The sequence below is a fragment of the Amphiura filiformis genome, chromosome 1, assembly GCF_039555335.1.
Source record: "Amphiura filiformis chromosome 1, Afil_fr2py, whole genome shotgun sequence".
Lineage (NCBI taxonomy): Eukaryota > Metazoa > Echinodermata > Ophiuroidea > Amphilepidida > Amphiuridae > Amphiura > Amphiura filiformis.
Window position 1 is genome coordinate 63,740,522 of NC_092628.1, and position 21,240 is coordinate 63,761,761.

At 37.6% G+C, this 21,240-nt stretch overlaps 1 protein-coding gene across 1 annotated transcript; it reads left to right on the top strand.

Annotated features, from left to right (window-relative positions):
- The first annotated feature begins 167 nt into the window (after positions 1–167).
- LOC140150738 (vacuolar protein sorting-associated protein 33A-like) lies at positions 168–21,086 on the top strand. The gene is made up of 15 exons (XM_072172841.1): positions 168–269; positions 5,266–5,331; positions 6,220–6,453; positions 7,371–7,475; positions 9,596–9,712; positions 10,432–10,606; positions 11,630–11,832; positions 12,309–12,399; positions 13,056–13,130; positions 13,736–13,815; positions 14,446–14,532; positions 14,873–15,004; positions 17,709–17,877; positions 19,776–19,889; positions 20,731–21,086. The coding sequence occupies exons 1-15, from the start codon at positions 168–170 to the stop codon at positions 20,859–20,861; spliced, it is 1,881 nt and encodes a 626-aa protein (XP_072028942.1). The 3' UTR covers positions 20,862–21,086.
- Positions 21,087–21,240: the final 154 nt, after the last annotated feature.

Here is a 21,240-nt window from a genome sequence, read left to right on the forward strand (position 1 = left end):
TATATCTTATGTTGGAATGAATGGATAAAAAGACTTGCTAGTGATATTTGATTGCTTTAAAAACTCGTTTTATAGATATTTAGAGCAGTGAAAAATCTTGTTTTGGACCTAGAAACTCCAAAAATGTCTATTTTGGGGCAACAGAGGGAGGCATTTCATTTTCAATCATGGCTGCTCACTTGAGTGGAGGCCGTGTCAACATTGCCCAATGGAGAGAGAGTGCAAGACGAGAATTACTCGGATGTTTTGATAAATGCATAGGGAGTAAGGTAAACAAGATATCAAGGCATCTTTTCAGTAATTTATTTACTGTAAACTAGCTCTAGAAGACGTAAAATCCCTAAATAACATGGAGGATGTGGCGTGTAAATCAAACTTGATAAGCTTAAATTTTCATCATGATTTATGTTATTAAATGTTATTATGCAAAAGTTGCTCTTCAACTTCCTGCTATAAATGTTTTGTAGATTTCTTTCTACTGCTAACCATCCAGTGCGTATTATTTTGCACAAAGTCCTATGCACACACTTTCCTATGTATACGCGATGGTTAACATGATTAACAAATATCCGCGCATTAAAAGGAACCTGAAGTTGAGTACCTTTCCTTGCACAAGTTAGGTATGTGAGCATTCCTTACCTGAGCATGCGCAATATTCAGCCTCTCTCAGCATAGGGAAATCGCGCACCCGGCGCCATTTTGGAAATTCATTACCGGTAGTAAATTTTACGGCGATGTTTTTGAAAAAAAATTTTGGGGGAATTAGATTGAGTTAAAAACAGTTCCAAAGCTTACAAGGTCAAGTCAAAAGGTTGAACTTGATCATAACCCGGAAGAGGTCAGATGATTCGCACGTGGTCGCGGCAAATTTTGGCGACTTTCTAGTGGGTTTGAAAGTGACGATTTCGATCTAATTTTTTTCGAAAATTACTCTCCAAATATCTAAATAACGGAGTTGAGCGGTAAGTTAAATGGAGCACGCGGTGAATAAAGGTAGTTTTTTGTACATAAAAATGTTTGGTTTGATGAGATTTGATGGATGCCTTGCGCAAAAAGTGAGTGAACTGGGGACTTTGTGTAGTATGAATTCGGCGACTTTTGCCAGTGAGTGAACATGTTTAACCCGGCATGGTTTGTGTATATTGAATGGGCTCATGCTGTGGATGCTGGGATAGATTCTCATTCTGTGCCGACTATGAGTCGGGGGAAGAAGCAAATTTGGACCTTTCCTATTCCTATCCCATCATGCATAGCGCTAGCAGATTTTTGCTATGATAGATGCATAAATCACTGTGGACACATCGGGTATGATGGCCGGGTGGGGGGGGGGGACACACAGGCCGTTTTTTGGCCATTTTCCTATTTGATTTTCTAAATGTTCAAATTGATGGGGGACGACTCTTATGACACTACGTCATGGGGGGTAACTTGAGCAGGAGTGACCCCATTCTGATGATCAAGTGAACTGGCCCTCGAGTTTCCGCAATGATCTTTGGAATAGGGAGCATGCACCAGCCAATGCTCCAAAGGGTGCCTGCTCAAAGACAAAACTTACGCTGGGGAAGGGCGGGGGTTCATACTTGAGCAGGAGTGACCCCATTCTGATGATCAAGTGAACTGGCCCTCGAGTTTCCGCAATGATCTTAGGAATAGGGAGCATGCGCCAGCCAGTGCTCCAAAGGGTGCCTGCTCAAAGACAAAACTTACGTTGGGGGAAGGGGGTGGGGGGTTCATACTTGAGCAGGAGTGACCCCATTCTGATGATCAAGTGAACTGGCCCTCGAGTTTCCGCAATGATCTTAGGAATAGGGAGCATGCGCCAGCCAGTGCTCCAAAGGGTGCCTGCTCAAAAACATTTTCCTGGGGAGGGGGGGTGATCAGCTAGTGCTTATGATAATTAAACATTTTAAAGGGTGCCCCCCTCAAACAAATTCCCCCCCCCCCCCCTTGTATCAGTGAAAAGGTGTACTCGGGTGGGTAGTATCAAAACCGTGAGTTTTTCAATGACAAAAAAAATAAAAAATAAGACACTTCAACACAAATTTCATCTTTTTGAATAGGTTTTTCTTTATTTTTGCATATGTGCTGTTGGCCCTCACTGTGGTTTCCCAGGGACTGCCTTTTGAGGAGAGCGAGAGCAATCGCTCTCTACTGCTCTCCTTAAATCGGATATAGGAGAGTGATTTTTAGCTTTCCTTAGTTGACCATTCTCTCATTACATTTTATTGTCAATGTTCTAAACAGCTCTTGAAGGCTCTAGAAGAGCTATTCAATGCTCTCCTGCAAATTCCAAAGACAGTCCCTGGTTTCCATCCTCTGTCAAAGCTAGAATCTGCATCAGAAAACAGAAATAAAACAAAATGTTACTCATACATGTTCATTTAGTATATTAGGGGGCTCCCAAATTTACAAAAAGTCAGCATCAATAAAATTGCGACTCCCCTATTTCGGCAACCAAATTTTATGACCCTCTGCCCCACCACCCACTGATACTCCTTACCCCCTGAAGAGGCTAAAATTGTATTCAGTCTTTTTGAATAAGATAAACACACTATCTGTGGTCATCTTGCAACTCCCTACATTTTGGTCATCAAAATTTTATGACCCCCCTATTTTTCTTTCCAAAAATTATGACCCCCCCTGTATATTTGGGACCCCTCCTTCCAAAAGAAAATGATAGGCCCTTATGTTCACATCAATACAAATTCAATCAATCTAGGATGACATTTACAGTTCAGTACCGGTAAATAGCAAGTGCTTGTTTCTTAAAATTGTGTACAGTACATGTATGCACAGTATAGGCCTATAAGCATTTTAATATGTGCATGCACAAAAAGTTTGTACAGGAAATTGGCTGAAAAATTGAGACATTCAAATTAGCATATCTCCGCAACCACATGTCGTATGACATTCATTTATGCCTCATCAGTTTTCTTTCATTTAGCTCTTTAATATGAGATTACTTTGATGAGAATCAAAAAAAGTTCAATTTTTTTTGTATTATACCTACACAAGTTGCAGTTGCAACAGATTATAATTATTCAGGGTTCCTTTTTAATCCGTTTACGTTGATACTCAGCAGGATCCTTTCAGGACGTCATGCCAAGGGTTAACCATCGCGTATACACGCGCAACGTAAAGCGTGTGCATAGGGCCTTGTGGAAAATAATACGCGCTAGACAGCTGGCAGTACGCTTAATTTATAAGGAAATCTGGAAAAAATAATATCATTATGACAGGTTTACAAATTATAAGCATACTGCTAACTTTACTTGAGAACTCTAGCTTCGAATTTGCACACGATAGTTACGCATTTGATGCTAGAGTACTTTGCCATGGTTTTTCAGGTTTTTTATTCTGTTAATGTTGAAATTTGGATGAAAGTTATTTTGATGAGTCAACTGTATCTTTTGAGCAAGATGTGCCTATTTTGGACAGTCTAAAATTTTGCTGAAGTGTAATTTTAGCAACATTTTTGATGCAATCGCCTGTCGTGATCGGCTGCGTTTACTTCTGAACTTCCATTGCTTTAAAAAGTGTCATGCTTCAGCGAATCCGACTAGATTTTGAATGGAATGGTCTAGCCTAGAATGTGAAGTTATCGGTGAGCAAATTCTTGGCTAGACTTCTCAAACAATACCATCTAGTGTGTATTATTTTGCTGTGTTCATTCAATTAAAATTCCCACTATAGTCTGTATACCTTCCATGAGTCAGTAAAGTAAAATCAAATTTTGAGATTTTCTCAAAAACTGATAATTTTTGCAGGAATCTGTTATGCTATATTGGATTTCTCACATCATTTCCTTTCTGAAAATGTATACGGTATATACTTCTCACCATTACATTTAGAGATACAACAAAAACCAATATCTAAATTACTGACTCGAGAAAGGTGTACAGACTATAGCACTCACATCGTCAAGCCTTGAAATAAGCAGGCGCGGGGAGCAAATTTACCCTCGTAAAGCCACCAATTGCTCCTGGTCCTTGTAAAATTCACATGAACCAGGAGCACTTTTGCGCTTGATGCAGTCGTGCTGGTATGCTGTATTGTATATATGCAGAAAAGAATTTAATATTGAAAATTGCTCCTGTTTCTTCAGAAATTGCTCCTGGTTCTTGTAAAATCCCAGTGAACCAGGAGCAATGTTCAAAACAAATTGCTCCTGGTTCCAGTCTGCTTATTTCAAGGCTTGCACATCGTGCGATGAAAAAAATCACTAGTGATCAAATCAAACACTGGTAGCATTTGCACAATTATAGCAATGTATATCTATGAAAAGTGAGGTGTTATCAAACTTGGGCACAGTTGACTGCTATAAAATTATAGGCCCAAGCCAAGGTGATCTCAAAACCATGCTATAACCCGAGGCGCATCTACTCCCAAATATAAAGCAGTCAATATTTGAATGGATGTATGTGGTTGCAAAAATTTGCGCAGTTTGATTGGGACGCACATGACTGGTCAATAGTTCATTTTGATGAAATTCTTGCAAATACAGGGCATAGTTATCATGAACATAATGACATCTACTGACCTGAAGTCTTGCAGCGGTACATAGGGATTACGCCATTTACGGATGCACTGTACGTTTAAGAAATCCAATCTTAAAGCATCAAGAAATATAGGGCCTACCTTGTATTTGTCAGTTTTACCTCAGAGATGTTGTAGACTCTCTCTACACATCCAGTGTAGAAACATCACAAGAAGAATGCTGCTCAATATGATAAATCCAAATCATGAAAATCAAGAAATTTTGCAGAGCAATATTTTGTAAATTACTCCCATGAAGATTGCAGGTTTTGCTAACTCAGGGAATGTTGAACCCACCCAAAAGATGAGATCAATGTAGATCAATTACCTCAAATTTGTTATTACAATGAGATTAAAATCATCCATGCTTGCCCAAACCCTGGTACAATGGGATTAAAATCATCCATGCATGCCCAAACTGTCCTTGAAACAGTTCCTCAGCTAGCTACATCCTTGGAGCCCAAAATGAGCCCACATATTGTGATGTTTCTTATTGTGGAACAGATGTCAATAGAACAAGTACCGGTATCTAATAACGTCCTAATGATAAATGCCCAGGATAAATGAAGATACTGAGTTACAGTTACGGTACTGGAACTAAGTTAAACAATGCCCCACTTTTAACCAATCAGATGTCAGGAATCTAAGTATATGAGGTATATAATTATTTATATAGTTTGATACTGTCTACTATCATTTAAAGTCTTTATTTGTTTACTTTTATTTTAGGCTGTTGTTTGGGATGATCACTTGACAGGACCCATTGGACTCATAGCAGAGTATTCACTTCTCAAGGTAAGTGAAATAAACACTGACAAGTTTCATATGTGACACAATCCGGTCCATGGGGGCCAAAGGTGGCAATTTTGAAACTGAGATAAAGGCAAAAATATGGAGTAAAAAACAATAAGATACTTGTAACAAAATACACTTCACAAAACCACATAACTTTAGAACCAAGTGTGCTAGACCTTTGGTGTTTTCAGTATATAATAGCTTAATGTTGCTGCAAGGTAATAATTATAGTAACTCGATTTTCAAAAATGCCTCCTTTGGCCCCCAAGGAGCAGATCGTGTCACATATTACCGTAAACCCCGTCTACAAGCATATATAGTGTTTTTTATAAAAGCTTAATTAATTCAAAGCAAGCGCTAATATACCAATACAATAGATCGGTCTTAAAATAATACTTGTTTGTATATGCTTGGATCTGTAATTTATTTGCTCAAACTCCATAATGGCGACTGGATTTATGTAGCTTTCATCAGAAGCACACTATATGCTTGTAGACGGGGTTTTACGGTATACTAAAATAAGGATCTTGTGGATTAGATGCAGAATTCAGGCAGCTGCAATGTCATAGACACACATGTCTCTAGTATAAACATAATATATGACTTGTGAAGATAAGATCCAAATTATAGAATTTTACAATCTTGATCAAACTTTATTAGCATTTCAAATGAAAATTGGTAACCGTCAAAATTATCAATTTAAAATACTGGTACACATACAGTACATATGTACTCTATACATGTACCATGTGTAACTCCATGTGTATATACTGATCATCTTCAGCACTCACAATTAAATTATTTAAAATTTTGTCAAAATCGATGCTTACTTAGTTTTATGATTGATTTTGTCCTGTTTATTTTGTAACATTTTACCCCTTTATTCAGGAGCATGAAGTGGATAAAATGTTTCCTCTGCGGCCTGGTCGACTACCTGTAACGACTACTGGCACTGGGGCAGGTATACAGAATATCATCTTTATGGTCAGACCTAAATTGGAAATGATGGATACCATTGCTGACAACATCAAGAGGACAGAGGAGATGCAAGGAAGATTTCGCAAGGAATTCCATATCTTTTTTGTGCCTCAAAGAACACTACTTTGTGAACAGAAACTCAAGGTATTTGTATGGGATGGGGTGTGTGTGTATCATAGTCTCACATTATCATAAATCCAGATTCTATGTTCATGGGTTTTCTTCCATACTTTCAATTAGTTAATTAAGAACATCGATCAATCAATCATTTTTTTCATTTCCATAATCATATTACAAAATCAAACGAAATATCAATGATTATGGAGGAGAAGTCTAAAGGCTAATGAGGAGCTGTATTATATAACCAAATTTCAGGGAATAACCTCAGTCCTTCCCAAGCCAGCAGTGAATGCTCCTGAAAGGTGAAATATATATTAAACAGTTTACAAAACTATGCATGCATGCGTGATCGTGGCGGACCGCATGAATAATGGCTAGGTGCATCAAAGTAGTTATAAATTTAAGACATAATATTACACTACAATGCCACCATCACACAAGATACAAAAACAGTGCTGCTCGTGTGATTTATTTATAATGTGTGACATGATGTGGTCCATGGGGGCCAAAGGCAGTAAAATTGAAATTGAGATAAAAGTAAAAATATGGAGTAAAAAAACAGTAAAATACATAAGAAAATAGCCTTCACAAAACTTCATAACTTTAATACGGTACCAACCAAGTATGCTAGACCTTTGGTGTTTTCAGTATATGATAGCCTAATGTTTGTTTTATAAGGTAATAATTATAGTAACTCAATTTTCAAAAATGCATCCTTTGGCCTCCATGGACCAGATTGTGTCACATATGATATTAAATGCTTCTGATATTGATTTTGAAAGTATATATAATTGAGTTTAATTTTTTACATCATCAAAGAAGGGAGTTCCAGAGTAGCAGCCTGGAGGTTTGCACAGACTGATCTGAAAAGGTCTTGTGATTCCTTGATTGATTGCAGTTTTCATTGAAATATTACCATTAAATTGTTTTCTGTATTGCAGGACCTTGGTGTGTATGGTAATTTTACCACAGTCAGTGAATACAATCTAGAGTTACTTCCATTTGACAGTGATTTACTTTCAATGGAACATGAGACAGCATTCCCTGTGAGTATAGTTAACATCTTCTTTGGATTTAAAATATGCTCTTAAGGTTGGTCTGAACCCTGGAATTATGAAAACTTTCGGGCCTCATAACTGCTAAATTATTAGTATAAAGAATATAAAAGTATACATTTTTAGAATGGAAATGACTTGATGAATTCATCTGTGAGGTCCAATTTGGGCTAAAATGCTCATTTTTGGAGAAAATCCCCAAAAAACGGGTTTTTTGGCCCAAATTTTTTCGCGCAACGTAACAAAAAAATTGTTTGGCCAAAATTTTTTTTTATTAATTTTTAAAAACTAGATAAAAATATCTAGGGAGCGTTTTTTCATTTTTTTGAATTTTGTCCAACTTCACCAAAAATATTTGAAATTTGGGCGAAAATCAGGCTTTTTTATGGTTTTTTTGAAAATTTTGCATTTTTTGACCATTTTTGGGTGCAAATTTCTCAAAGTTGGTCAAAATTCAAAAAAATAAAAAACTGTCCCTAGATATTTTTATCTAGTTTTTAAAAATTAATAAAAAAACATTTTTAGAATGGAAATGACTTGATGAATTCATCTGTGAGGTCCAATTTGGGCCAAAATGCTCATTTTTGGAGAAAATCCCCCAAAACGGGTTTTTTGGCCCAATTATTTTCGTGCAACGCGCACGTAACAAAAAAAATTGTTTGGCCAAAATTTTTTTTTATTAATTTTTAAAAACTAGATAAAAATATCTAGGGACCGTTTTTTCATTTTTTTGAATTTTGTCCAACTTCACCAAAAATATTTGAAATTTGGGCGAAAATCAGGCTTTTTTATGATTTTTTTGAAAATTTTGCATTTTTTGACCATTTTTGGTGCAAATTTCTCAAAGTTGGTCAAAATTCAAAAAAATAAAAAACTGTCCCTAGATATTTTTATCTAGTTTTTAAAAATTAATAAAACAATTTTTTTGGCCAAACAATTTTTTTTTGTTACGTTGCACTGAAACCCGTTTTTGGGGATTTTCTCCAAAATTGAGCATTTTGGCCCAAATTGGACCTCACAGATGAATTCAGCAAGTCATTTCCAGTCTAAAAATGTATACTTTTATATTCTTTAGACTAATAATTTAGCAGTTATGAAGCCCGAAAGTTTCCATAATTCCAGGGTTAAGACCACCCTTAATATGCTTGTATTAAAAATGTGCACTAAAATAGAAATTCGAGGATCCAGAATTGTAATTACAAGCCGACGACAAAGTCGGCTTGTTCTGTTTTACGCTAATTCTTTCTTTCTTTCTGGCAATCTGCCTCTTCTGCTATAAACACAATGTGCCGAAGCTCTAATTAATACATGTTGGTCACTAGTGGCATGGGTATTCAGGGTGTTCACAGCTTGACCATTGCTTGACCTTTGACCCCATATGCAATACAAACTAAATTTGAACAACAAGATATGTCAAGTTATAGTGCTGCATATGATAGACCTTAGTGAGACAAAACAAAAAGTCAATGGTGACCTCCTTGTACAATGTTTACTTTGGGGTCAAAAGGTCAAAATGTGTAAAATTTCAAACAACGAGGTGTAGCAAATCTGAGTGCTGTATATGATAGACCTTACTGAGACAAAACAAAAAGTCAATGGTGACATCTTTGTACAATGTTTACTTTGGGGTCAAAAGGTCAAAATGTGTATAATTTGAAACAACGAGGTATGGCAAATCTGAGTGCTGCATATGATAGACCTTAGTGAGACAAAACAAAAAGTAAATGGTGACCTCTTTGTAAAATGCTTACTTTGGGGTCAAAAGGCCAAAATGTGTAAAATTTGAAACAACGAGGTATGGTAAATCTGAGTGCTGCATATGATAGAACTTAGTGAGACAAAACAAAAAGTCAATGGTGACCTCTTTGTACTTGGGGTCAAAAGGTCAAAATGTGTAAAATTTCAAACAGCGAGGTATGGCAAATATGAATGCTGCATATGATAGACCTTAGTGAGACAAAACAAAAAGTCAATGGTGACAGTCAAAGTTTAGGGTCGAAGGTCAATTTTGAAATTGGTCAAAATTGACCCATTAATGTTATATTTACTGCCGGCGGCTTGTACTCAGAATCTATTGACTCTAGTTAACAACCTGTTTTTCTGTTGACCAGGAATGCTATTTGAGGAATGACAAAACATCCATGTTCTATGCCGCTAAAGCTCTGATGAAAATCCAAGCACTGTACGGGGTGATTCCAAATATATATGGCAAAGGTCATTGTGCTAAGGTAAGAAATATTATCTTAAATCTTGCTGGTAGAGGGCTAGGGGACTGCTTACTGGTGGCTTGTGACTGAGTATGTGCACATAAATGGTACCTATTTTCCATTTTATTTTCTGTCATATATATCATACATGACCTTCTGTTACAAAATGAACACAAAGTTGCAAGTTGGGTAGCTTTGAGACCTCCTGCCTGCTAAGTTGATATATTTTGTTTGACACGCACATGTACAAGACAGTAGTATGTCCTTTGTGAATGCCCCATCCTGCATGATGTGACCCATTCACAGTGCTATTCATGAACAGGGTTGTAGCCACGGTGGTCTGCGCTGGTCGGCAGTAACCAGTACTCAGCCTGACTGACCGGCACTCAAGGGAATTATAGGTCTGGCCGACCAGCACTAAAATGACAAATTGTCCTCATAACAGCTGTCAAATGCCATTACTGTCAAGTAATTAGCATTCTGATTCAATTTTCTCTTAATTTCAGCCAGCACTAAAATTTGGCTAGCTACAACCCTGTTCATGAAGACATACTACTGTCTTGTACAGGTCCCGGTACAGGTGCGCATCAAATAAACAACGTCCACTCAGCAGCTAGGGGGTCTTGATACTACCACCAACTTGTGACTCTACGGTCATTTTTTGGAAGGAGGTCACATATATTAGATGAAGAACCACAGTTTAACTCCAAGATATGAATTCTTCTGTATTTTCCACACAGCATGTTGCAGATATGATTCTCCGTATGAGACGTGAGATGGCCGGCAATGAGAAACAAATTCAACCTCAAATTGATACGTTACTACTACTTGATAGGACAGTTGACCTTTTAACCCCTCTAGCTACACAACTGACGTACGAAGGTCTTATTGATGAAATATATGGTGTTCAAAACAGTAAGTACATGAACCTGGAAAATTCAACTTAAAGTTGGGAAATCATCTTTGGATAATTCTTAAGATATTGATATGTTGCCCTCCAACAACTTCTCTTTGTACAACAGATAAAAAATGAACACAAGAAGTTGAGAAAGGATTCAAATTCTTTCATAAATTTGGGGCTTTAAACTTCAAAGGGTAACCCAATTAAAGTTGATAAATTTGTTATTGTTGTTGATTTTATGTGTACACATAATACATAAAATAGATAATTTATTTTGGCAGCTGTCCGACCCATCTGAGAAACTCCACCAGAGAGCAAAGCATCAATATTTTTACCTAATAATTACTTGTCTTCTGGATTTGTATTTGCAACTTTCACAATTATAATCTATTTGATGCATCCTGTTAATACCAAAAGAGGTTGTTTGATTGTACAGTGTTCACTTATTTCTGTGGAGAAGGTACAGCTTAATGGAATCAAATTGTGGGATAGGCTTTTACGACAGGAATTCATAACAATTAGTGGGTTTTTAGCGGGTTCGCCGTCGGACAAGTTTTTCTAAACTTATCCGATGGAATCAGATAACGATACAGCTCAAGCTTTCAACCTAATTTGGTATTTCAAGTTATGGGGAAAAATCCAGAAATGGATCTTTTACCTCAGGTGATGCTCACCTCTAATCAGTAGTAGAAATAAGATAATGGGCTATTTAAGTTGACAACCATACACCCCCTATGGAAGATGTGATGTTAATCTCCCACACAGGGAGGGGGTGTGGATTTCAAAGAGAGACACCCATTTAGGTAACCCCATTTGAAATTTATGCTTCCTGTGTGGGAGATTAAGATCATAGGGGGTGTATGGATTTCAACTGGAATAACCCAATTTGGATGAACTGTAATACCTAGTGATTTGAGTTTGAGACTTGCGATAGCAAAAGATTTTTTGTCAAAATTAAAATTGCCTGTTCTGTCCAGGACAGATATTTTGTTTATTGCTGGAGACTTAATATACATTTGACTTTTTTTGTTTCACAGCAACAGTAAAACTCCCACCAGAAAAATTTGCCAAGAAAGATGACGGTAATCAGCAACAGCAGCAGCAAGATCTTCCCACTGAACCTAAAAAGATCCAACTCAACTCGTCTGATGAACTTTTTGCCCTTATTCGTGATAAGAACTTCCATGCTGTAGGGCCAGAACTGAGTAGGAAAGCAAAGAGCTTGTCGGCAGCATATGAGGTAAATGACTTCATATACATAGCCAAGTTCAAGAGATTTTATAACACTGCTCTATAACTTTTTTTTAAATGACAGAATGTGATATATCCTGTATAATGAAGAGCTTGTTTCTAAACCATGTAAACTCCACAACCACATGTTTCTCATTTACTTGTGTGTCACAAACGTTGACAAGTTTGACATTAGCAACAATGAGTTGTACCATCAACAAGCCATTATTTACCACAACAATGCTGCTTAACAATATGCAGACTATTGTTCTCATTTGGGAACCAAAAGACCTCACACAGTATTGTTACTGTGCATCCATCCACTGTTTGCTTTGTAATGGTGCATCCGACTGAAATTACTATACCTATAGCATCACAACCCATTGCAATATCACACAGGTAAATTAAAAACATGTGTTTGTGGACTTCACACAGTTTGGAAATAAGCTCTTCATATGTAACACAAATTTCTTTGTCAATCTGCAGGAGAGGAAAGGTGCTAAGACTGTACGAGACATCAAGCAGTTTGTTTCCAAGTTACCTCACATTCAAGCTGCTAAACAATCACTAGCAACACGTAAGTCAAATATCAAGATTATTGTGAAGTGTGCGTATATCTGTTCCCACCACAGAATTAGAGAAGGAGAACCGGGACTCCCTATACCGCCACATACAATCGAGCCGTCAGCTATGAGGAGAAAATTGGGGGTATTCAGGTCCTTGCCTATGGTGCGCGGAGACAAACGAAAACAATTCTGCGTTTCATTTGAAGCATCTTGGTACTCGCGTGCAGGTCGCATCAAGTGCATCTCTCAAATGTGCCCATCATCCATGTTGCGCTTGCATGAAAACGAATGCCTCAAGCGCATTCCGAGGGGAACCGAATACCCCCAATTTTTGTTCCATGCCTGTATCAAGATGGCGGTCGAGTCCGGGTTCTCTGGTTTTAATTCTGTGGTTCCCACTCACACATGTGAGAATGTGGGGGTAGGGATGTGTCTGTATATAATATATAGATTCAAAATATCTAAACTTGATACCTGATATGTTTACTCCCATAAAAGCAGTTACTGCTGTTCAGGAAGCAGGCATCTGTGTGTGTAGTCCAAGTGGAGTAACAAAGTAATTTGAAGAAGAAGAAGAAAAAAAAAAAATGAGAAAAAATTAACAGCTGTTGCTCCTAGAATCTTTGTAGAAAGTAAAAATGAATATGTACTTTATTATTCTTTTCAGATACATCCATAGCAGAATTAGTCAAAGAAAGAACAGACAAGGAGACATTTATGGATTCCTTACAAACACAACAAGGTAAAGTGTCTTGTTAGAAAGTATACTTTGTTATTGATCCAATTATGCAACAAATTGGCTGAGTTAGGTTCTTTTTAGTCCCCTAAAGTATAAACAAATGTGTACTTCACATTTACCCTGATAGAAGTTAAGAAAACATAAATCTTCCAAAAATCTTAGTTTGGTCTATTTCTAATACATGAGATTATAACTTACACATTCTATAATCAAATTAAGTATTTCTTGGCCAAACTGGAACATGCGCGTTGTGTCCTTGTAGTGTACTAAGCGTGTACGCAGTGTAAGGCGCATATATACTTTCTTCTGTACTGCGCTATATTCGCGTGTGTTTATCGCGGCCACTAGCGTTCACAGTGTTCCAGTTTGGCCAAGAAATACTTAATTTGATTATAGTGCTGCTGTGATTTCATAAAGAAAAGGCAATTTATTATGCTGCAGTGGGTATAGTGTATTGTGTGTCAACTTCAGTGACAAGTCAACAAAAAGTTGTATGGCATTCAAAAAAACGAAAATGAAGGAAAGGTTAGGATAAGGCTGGTTGATATTCCCAATTCTTGACTTGATGATAGTTTAATTCCTCACTTCTTTTTGCATCTTGTCGACAGAATTTATGAATGGGCTTGATACAGAAAAACCTAATGGCTACTTAGAAGATTGCATTGCAAGGAAAGATCCACTGATCAAAGTAAGTGGTCATAATCCCATGAAGGAATTCAAAGAAATCTAGTCACTTACAGGTGGGTGACCTAATTCACAACTTCATCTCTCACCTTACTCCATTGAAATTGAGACTTTTGCATCAGAAGAAAGCTCACATTTTTCTTATAGCCCAGTAAAAGTTTAAGTGTGAGGTACGTAATGTTTTTATGATGTGAATTAAAAAAGTAATAGCAGGGTAGTGTACCAACCCAATACCATTTATTGTTCTAATCATCCCTTGCATGGTTCGGCCATATTGGATTCAGGAAGAAGTATGTAAGTTTACACAATATTATCCCATTCCTGTAAATCACGTGTACTGCCAGTACAAGGCTCTACCTATCAGATTTGATATCTGTGTACGAAGTAAATGGGCTAGTGGGATACACATTTTGCTTGTAATATCTAAACCACTGAAATAATTTAAATCAAAACTTGGAACAAGAATATTTCAGCAACAGGCTTCCATGTACAGTAGAAAACATCAGAATCAGACCAACCACCATTGTGGACTTGAACACACATTTACACATAAGCACCAGAATTGAGCAGCTTTCTGGTTGAAGTAATTTTGCTGATTTCCTTAATAAACCCACCATTTTCTTTTATATTTCAGGTATTGAGATTAATGTGTATGCAATCTGTAACCAATAACGGCCTCAAACAGAAAGTTTATGACTACTATAGGAGGGAAATATTACAGGTGAGCTTGTGGTTTTGTTTGCGTGTTTTGTTTGTTTTGATTTGATGGAAACTTGAAGGAATGCATGTTACAGTTTTTGTCAGAGAAGAACAGCAGTTTACATTTTGAGAGCGTGCAGAGTGGAGTGTGTGCCCGTGCATATATACACAATCAATGCATGTTTTGAATTTTTGTTATGTTTAATCTGATTGCTTCTCGCTATCTAAGAGTGTATGAAACACAGCTACAAATTGTTCCACACAGCTACAAATTGTTCACTTGTGTTAGATTTCTACTGATGTTACTGATCTTGATAGCCACATAATAAATGTCTATCTTTCCTTAATTTGTTTTTCAACAGACATATGGGTTTGAGCATGTATTGACATTAAACAATTTGGAAAAGCTTGGTCTTTTAAAACCACAGTCCAGCAAAACCTACTCTACAATACGCAAAACTCTTCAGCTTTGTGTAGGTGACGTCAATGAACAGGTAGGTACTAAGCAGGATTCAAAAGAATCAAGTTACTTACTCCAGAATGTCTGACCTGAAAGTTTTTCAAAATAAGGCTTATGCCACATAAAGTGTGTAGCTGCTAGCACTATACTTTGATCAGCTCGTAATCGACGGGCCTTATAACATCGCGGATTAATATCAATATATTTTATTTCGAGAATTGCCTTGTGACATCTCGCCAGAAGTATCACAAATTATTAATTCAAGCCATATACTTTGTTTACTTTATTTAACATGCACAATAATAGACCAGACAGGTCAACTAATCACTCTAAACGTGGGTTTACTTTTCGTCGTAATGGTAAAAGCCTAACAATTCCCGCCGATTAAGAGCTGATCAAAGTATAAAGATATATGTTTTATGCCAGGTTTTGAGTATAGTGTTGGGGCCAAGCCAAACAGATTGTAAGAAAAACTTATACAGTTCAAATACAGCTCAATATATTTATGAAATTGATAATTTAAGTCTAGTCAACTGGACTTACTATTTTTGACTGGTGACGTTTCACATCCTATCCTGGATGCTTCCTCAAGCTGTCTGATTTCTCGGTGGCGATTGGTCAGTGATCCGTGACGGGGTCACAGAACTGAGATGTCGAGGGATCTTTTGGATAGCAGAACTGTAGCCCCCGCCAAGTTGTGGTACAGACCTCTTCTGTTAAGAGATGGCTCCTCCCACTTCACATATACAGCCTCTTTTACACCTCTTTCAAACCACCGCGATTCTCTGTCCAATATGACAACGTCCTTGTTATCATATGTGTGGATGGTACTGTTAGTTCTGTGACCCCATCACGTATCACTGACCAATCGCCGCTGCTGAGAAATCAGACAGCTTGAGGAAGCATCCAGGATAGGATGTGAAATGCCACCAGTCAAAAATAGTAAGTCCAGTTGACTAGATTTAAATTATCAATTTGATATTTTATATACCTGGATGACTGAGGATATACACAAATGTCTCAATATATTTGCTTTTAGTTATTTAATTTGACCTGAATAGTGTGCTTTATGGACATTTCTAACATAGTAAGAGTGCCACTATTTAGTTAAGGTTATTGATTTCTTTATATTGATAGGATTCTACAGGATCCAGGAAGGTTTGTGTTTGTGCCTGTCAACATAATGCATGCCAGACACTATGCATAAAATTATATTGGATTGTATTGCTTCATTTTATGCTGTAAAAGCAATGATATAGGTTTGTGATCACATTGTACTATTCAGAAAACATGTTATTTTGACAAAATGACTACAGAGGAAGAATCTTATTCCTTTATTATGCTTAATTAACATGTGATGATGGGTGGATATTTGCCACAGAGGAGAGAGAAAACAGAGCCCGTACCACCAGTCAAAGTCTCTGCATCATCCGATAATGGGGGCCGATTGTTCCATGAAATGCGACAGTCAAGACTGCTACGCAATTACCGCGTATTTTCATGGTCTATCACGAAAGCACGCAACGCTCTATCGCGTATACGCAAAGGCACACAGCGCTGGCGTGATTGTTTGACACGGCACGATCGAACAATCAGCCCTCATGAATATGCGAGAACTCACCGTATACAATACACAGGGACTTTGACTGGTGGTACGCTCTCTGTTTTCTCTCTCCTCTGTGATATTTGCTATCATTTGGTTGCCATCTTGTACTTGCATAGATAGGCATGTCAAATCAGATGCATGCATCAAGCATGTTGCAACTTGGCTATAGTTCATCTTACCTCTGTATTGGTAGCGACGTTAAAATGTGAGAGGGGTTTATGTGAGGGAATGATTGTACCACCTCGCAAGCGTATTATGCTGTGATTCCGAGAGACTATACAGTGACGTCACTCACAATCTCTAGGTGAGAAAAACTATAGGTAAAATTGCTTGCAGAGAAGAATGGCACTTGTTTATCAGTTTAGGGTGTGCACTGCATAAACACATAAGTGTAGTTCTGATTGAATCACGTCATGAAACATTGGCACCTCATTTGCTGAATTAGCCACATAGCATTGTGTGATCTGGTGCTTTTTATGCAATAAATAGGGCGCCCACGTCAGCCAGAGCCATTCTGCCGTGTTAGAAGCTGTAGCAATTCAACTATTGTTGATATCTTAATTCTGGGACAAAGGTGTATGGTGTAAAATATGTGTGTTCCTACGTTGCAGAAGCTCCGATCTTAGCAACTGGCATATACTATGATCAGTTCGTAATCGGCTGGAATTGTTAGGCTTTTACCACTACGCCGAAAAGTAGACTCACATTAAGAGTGATAGAGTTGATTTGCGTGGTCTATATTGTGTGTGTTAAAGAAAGTAGACAAAGTATAGGATTTCAATTAATAATTTGTGATGCTTCTGGTGAGATGCCACAAGACAATTCTCAAAATTAAATATATATTGATAATAATCTGATGTTACAAGGCCCGCTGATTATGAGCTGATCAAACTATAGCATGATTAGTTCTTTTGTTTGAGTCTTGTGTAGTGTACAATGCCATACACTTGTAGGACACACTTGTTATTTTCAAATGTACACATCATGTCTGAAAATTAAGTATAGAAACTATAACTTGAAAACCAAAATCTGTGCTGCATTCCTAGAAAAATACAACCTGCAGCTTGTGGCATCTTTATTTTGTGTTCTAGACATAATATTGATTACTGTACATTCTCTCTCTCATTTATAGAATCCAAAAGACATCTCCTATGTGTTCAGTGGTTATGCTCCTCTCACAGTGCGACTAGCTCAATTCCTTGCCAGGCCAGGATGGCGTAGTATAGATGAAGTCCTGAAATTACTACCAGGACCTACAGTAGAAGAAGTACAGAAGATACACCATGGTCTACAGAAGAAAAGTAAGCCTTTGATTGGTATTTTTTGGGAAGTAATACAAAACATATAAACAAAGTTAATGCGGTCTCCATGGTCTGGGAGCAGGAGTCAACACACATAGACGTTGGTACCACATGGCTGTCCCACCTAGGTGGGCTATGTTGTTCCGTGTGCTGGGTTGTGGGGTCAGTGGTCCTCCTTTTCATTAGATTTTGGTTATTTTCAATTTTCCATCCCCTTGTCGATTTCCCCTCTTTGTGACCTGCTTGGCCTACCATATGCTTTTGTGCCTTTCCCCAGTTTTTTCCCATTTGGCTCTCCATACTGTGCCTGCTGTTGTTTTTTCACACCTGTCCTAACCCACTCAAGCCTCCACTGTTATTCAGATTTCTTTTAAGAAGAAAAAAATGAAGGGTTTTAAACTTTGTTTATATGTTTTGTGTTACTCCCCCATTGGATGTTGTGTCATTTTTTTCCTGGTTTTAATTTTATCCATTGCTAGTATGACACTGCTGTATCCTTTTGGATCCATCCTTTGCTTCCCTGCTGGTCAGTTGGAACAGATTTTCCCTGTTTTTATACTTTGAATGGTAGTCAGACTAAGGCAGTGATAGTGTTTCAACAGTCGCTAATTGTTGTCTCTAACTTTATGATCAAATTTGAACACAAATCAATTTTACAGAAAGAGTTGCAATACACTTGTACTGTAACCTATCTAAACCACTCTTGAGTTTGAAGTGTAACAGAAAGTTACAATGATAGTTCTAGAGAATTTTGCTATTGCTCCCTAACATTTTTTTAAATATTTCTTTCATCAGATTTATGTGTAAATTCATAAGGGCTCATATTGAAATTCCCTTACACAGGAAGGTGTGCGCCATCCTGCAGCTTTCCTGTGCTAGCCTTCTTTTGTTAAAATCCTGGGCAGGGTGTATCACTGATGCATATAATCCATCCGTTTTATGACCGAGCTTTCCTGAGGCGCTCGCTTATCGAGGGGAATCCTGCCTTCTTTCTGTGTGAAAACGTGGTAGGGTATTTCAATATGAGCCCTAACATTTATCACAAGTTAGACCCTCTAAAGCATATATATATGACCTGCTGCCATGACGTTTGGGCTGCTGCGTTGGTGTTCTTTGCTTCATAAGCCTGTTCAAGCCAATAGTCTGTTTGTATGTCCTTTGTGAATGTGGTCACAATGGGCCATTCACAAAGCATATACTACTGGCTTGTACAAGTGCGCGGCAAACAAAGAACATCAACTTGGCAGCCAGATAAAAGTGGTTTTCCAAGTAAAGTGTTGGATGCGTGCCGTTAGACCAATAGGCCTATAAAATAAATGCTGTGTCAGACAAAAGTCTTTGAACATGGCAAAAGTTCGAAGTCAGCAAAAACATCTAAATCCAGAAGTGGCTCGTCTGGTTGAAAAACATCATCAACCGCAGAAGTGGCTCGTCTGCACAGGTTAGAAATACACGTTTGTGCTTATGTTTTCTAATCAGAAACGAGTCTCTGAGTATTTCTGTTTTATAGTACTGGGGCCCGAGCACTGATGAAGACCTCAGCATTGCTGGATTTAGATGTTTTTGCTGACTTCACAAACTTTTACCATGTTCAAAGACTTTTGTCTGACACCATTTATTTTATAGGCCTATTGGTCTAACGGCACGCATCTAACACTTTACTTGGAAAACCACTTTTATCACCTACTATGCGTGCCGACGTAGCAACCTTGTCTTGGCAGCCAGGATGTCTCGAAACTACCAAGTTGTGACTTTATGCTCATTTTGTGGTAGCAGGTCATATATGTACAATACAATTTGAGCATTTAACTTTTACACCCTTCCCTTCTGATTAAAAACCTTTTCTCATAAAATTAATATTTAGTTATCAAATATAATGTTAACTGTTGTAATTTCAGAATCACTTGGAGATAGTCAAGGTGATGGGCAGAAAGTGACTCTCATCTTCTTCTTGGGAGGTGTGACATTTGCTGAAATAGCTGCACTCAGATTCTTGTCACAACAGGAGGATGGTAAGTCTAGCTTGTAATGAACTATATGTAACCGTGCAGAATGTTGATGGGGATCAGATCTTTTTTCAGGATATTCTTGTCCATATAATAATGAATGGAAATTGTTCCCATTTCAGATCCCGGATCACGATCGATTTCGATCGTCTCTGATCCATACATAATCGGTAATAGTCGAGTTGTTCTGATCTGAATCCCCATCAACATTCTGCACAGTTACATGCACATGGTGTGATACTTACATGGAGTAGACACCACCTTGAAATGTAATGTTCTGAATGTGTAAAGGAATTACTGCACATATTAAAATTTGTAGTAAATGCTATTAAAAGCAGTCACCAGCTATTACTCTTTCTAAAGTATCGGTCCATGATTTGACTTTGCTGATTGAGCCAATCAGATGCCAGTAATTCATGACCTGATTCATTCAGCCAATCAGGACCCTCAACTCATTTACATACTTCATCAATATATGAAATAATTGCAATGTTATGCTACACTGATTATAAAGACGAAAATAACATCTGTTGCTTCATGAGAGCAGCATAAGTTACTTGTATCTGATAACCTTTGTAACCCCATGTGAATAACATTGGTGGTTGGGCACAGATAATTGTGGTATTAGTTAGAGAGCACAATGATTCATTTATCATATTATCAGTGCCGATCAAAGTAAACAATTTCATGTGAATAAATCATGCAAGTATTTTTAAACCAAACATTTTGAGAGATGTTGTGGTCATTACACTCAGCTTCTTTAGATAATGATGTTTCACTGGCTGTTTGTGTTTGCAATAATCTGTTTGATATATACATTAATACTTATCTGTTTCCTATTTTTCAGGTCCAGTTGAGTATGTGATAGCAGCCACTAAGGTAATCAATGGACACAACTGGCTACAATCTATTATGGATAACCCAGTCCCAGACATTCCAGATATTGATGCATCAGCATCAGCTAGTCGCATTAGATGAGAAACTAAGAAAATTAGTGATATATTTTATATTGTATTTAGCAAAGAAGAAATCATATATCTAGGAAGTATTGCTTTCAATATCACATTTTTTCCTCATGCAGTTTTCCAGGAGTTAGCCCAAAACAAACAGCATTCCTTATGGTGCACTTGAATTCTTACTTAATGTAATCATAATGGACCAAATATACAACTCACTGAGGTATTGCCGATTATAGTAGTATCTCAAGGCGGTGTCAGGACGTTTCGCCCCGCACCAGTACATACCACTACCAGTTCGCCCCAATACACGTACATACCACGACCAGTTCGCCCCAATACACGTACATACCACGACAAGTTCGCCCCAATTGACTCACTGTGTAAACTGTAAAGTGCCG

Excerpts from the sequence above, each read along its gene's own strand:
- LOC140150738 (XM_072172841.1), top strand. The coding sequence starts at position 168 with ATGGCTGCTCACTTGAGTGGAGGCCGTGTCAACATTGCCCAATGGAGA. Across the intron at positions 14,533-14,872 it reads ATAGGAGGGAAATATTACAG|ACATATGGGTTTGAGCATGT; the intron begins GTGAGCTTGTGG and ends GTTTTTCAACAG. Across the intron at positions 17,878-19,775 it reads CCATGGTCTACAGAAGAAAA|AATCACTTGGAGATAGTCAA; the intron begins GTAAGCCTTTGA and ends TTGTAATTTCAG.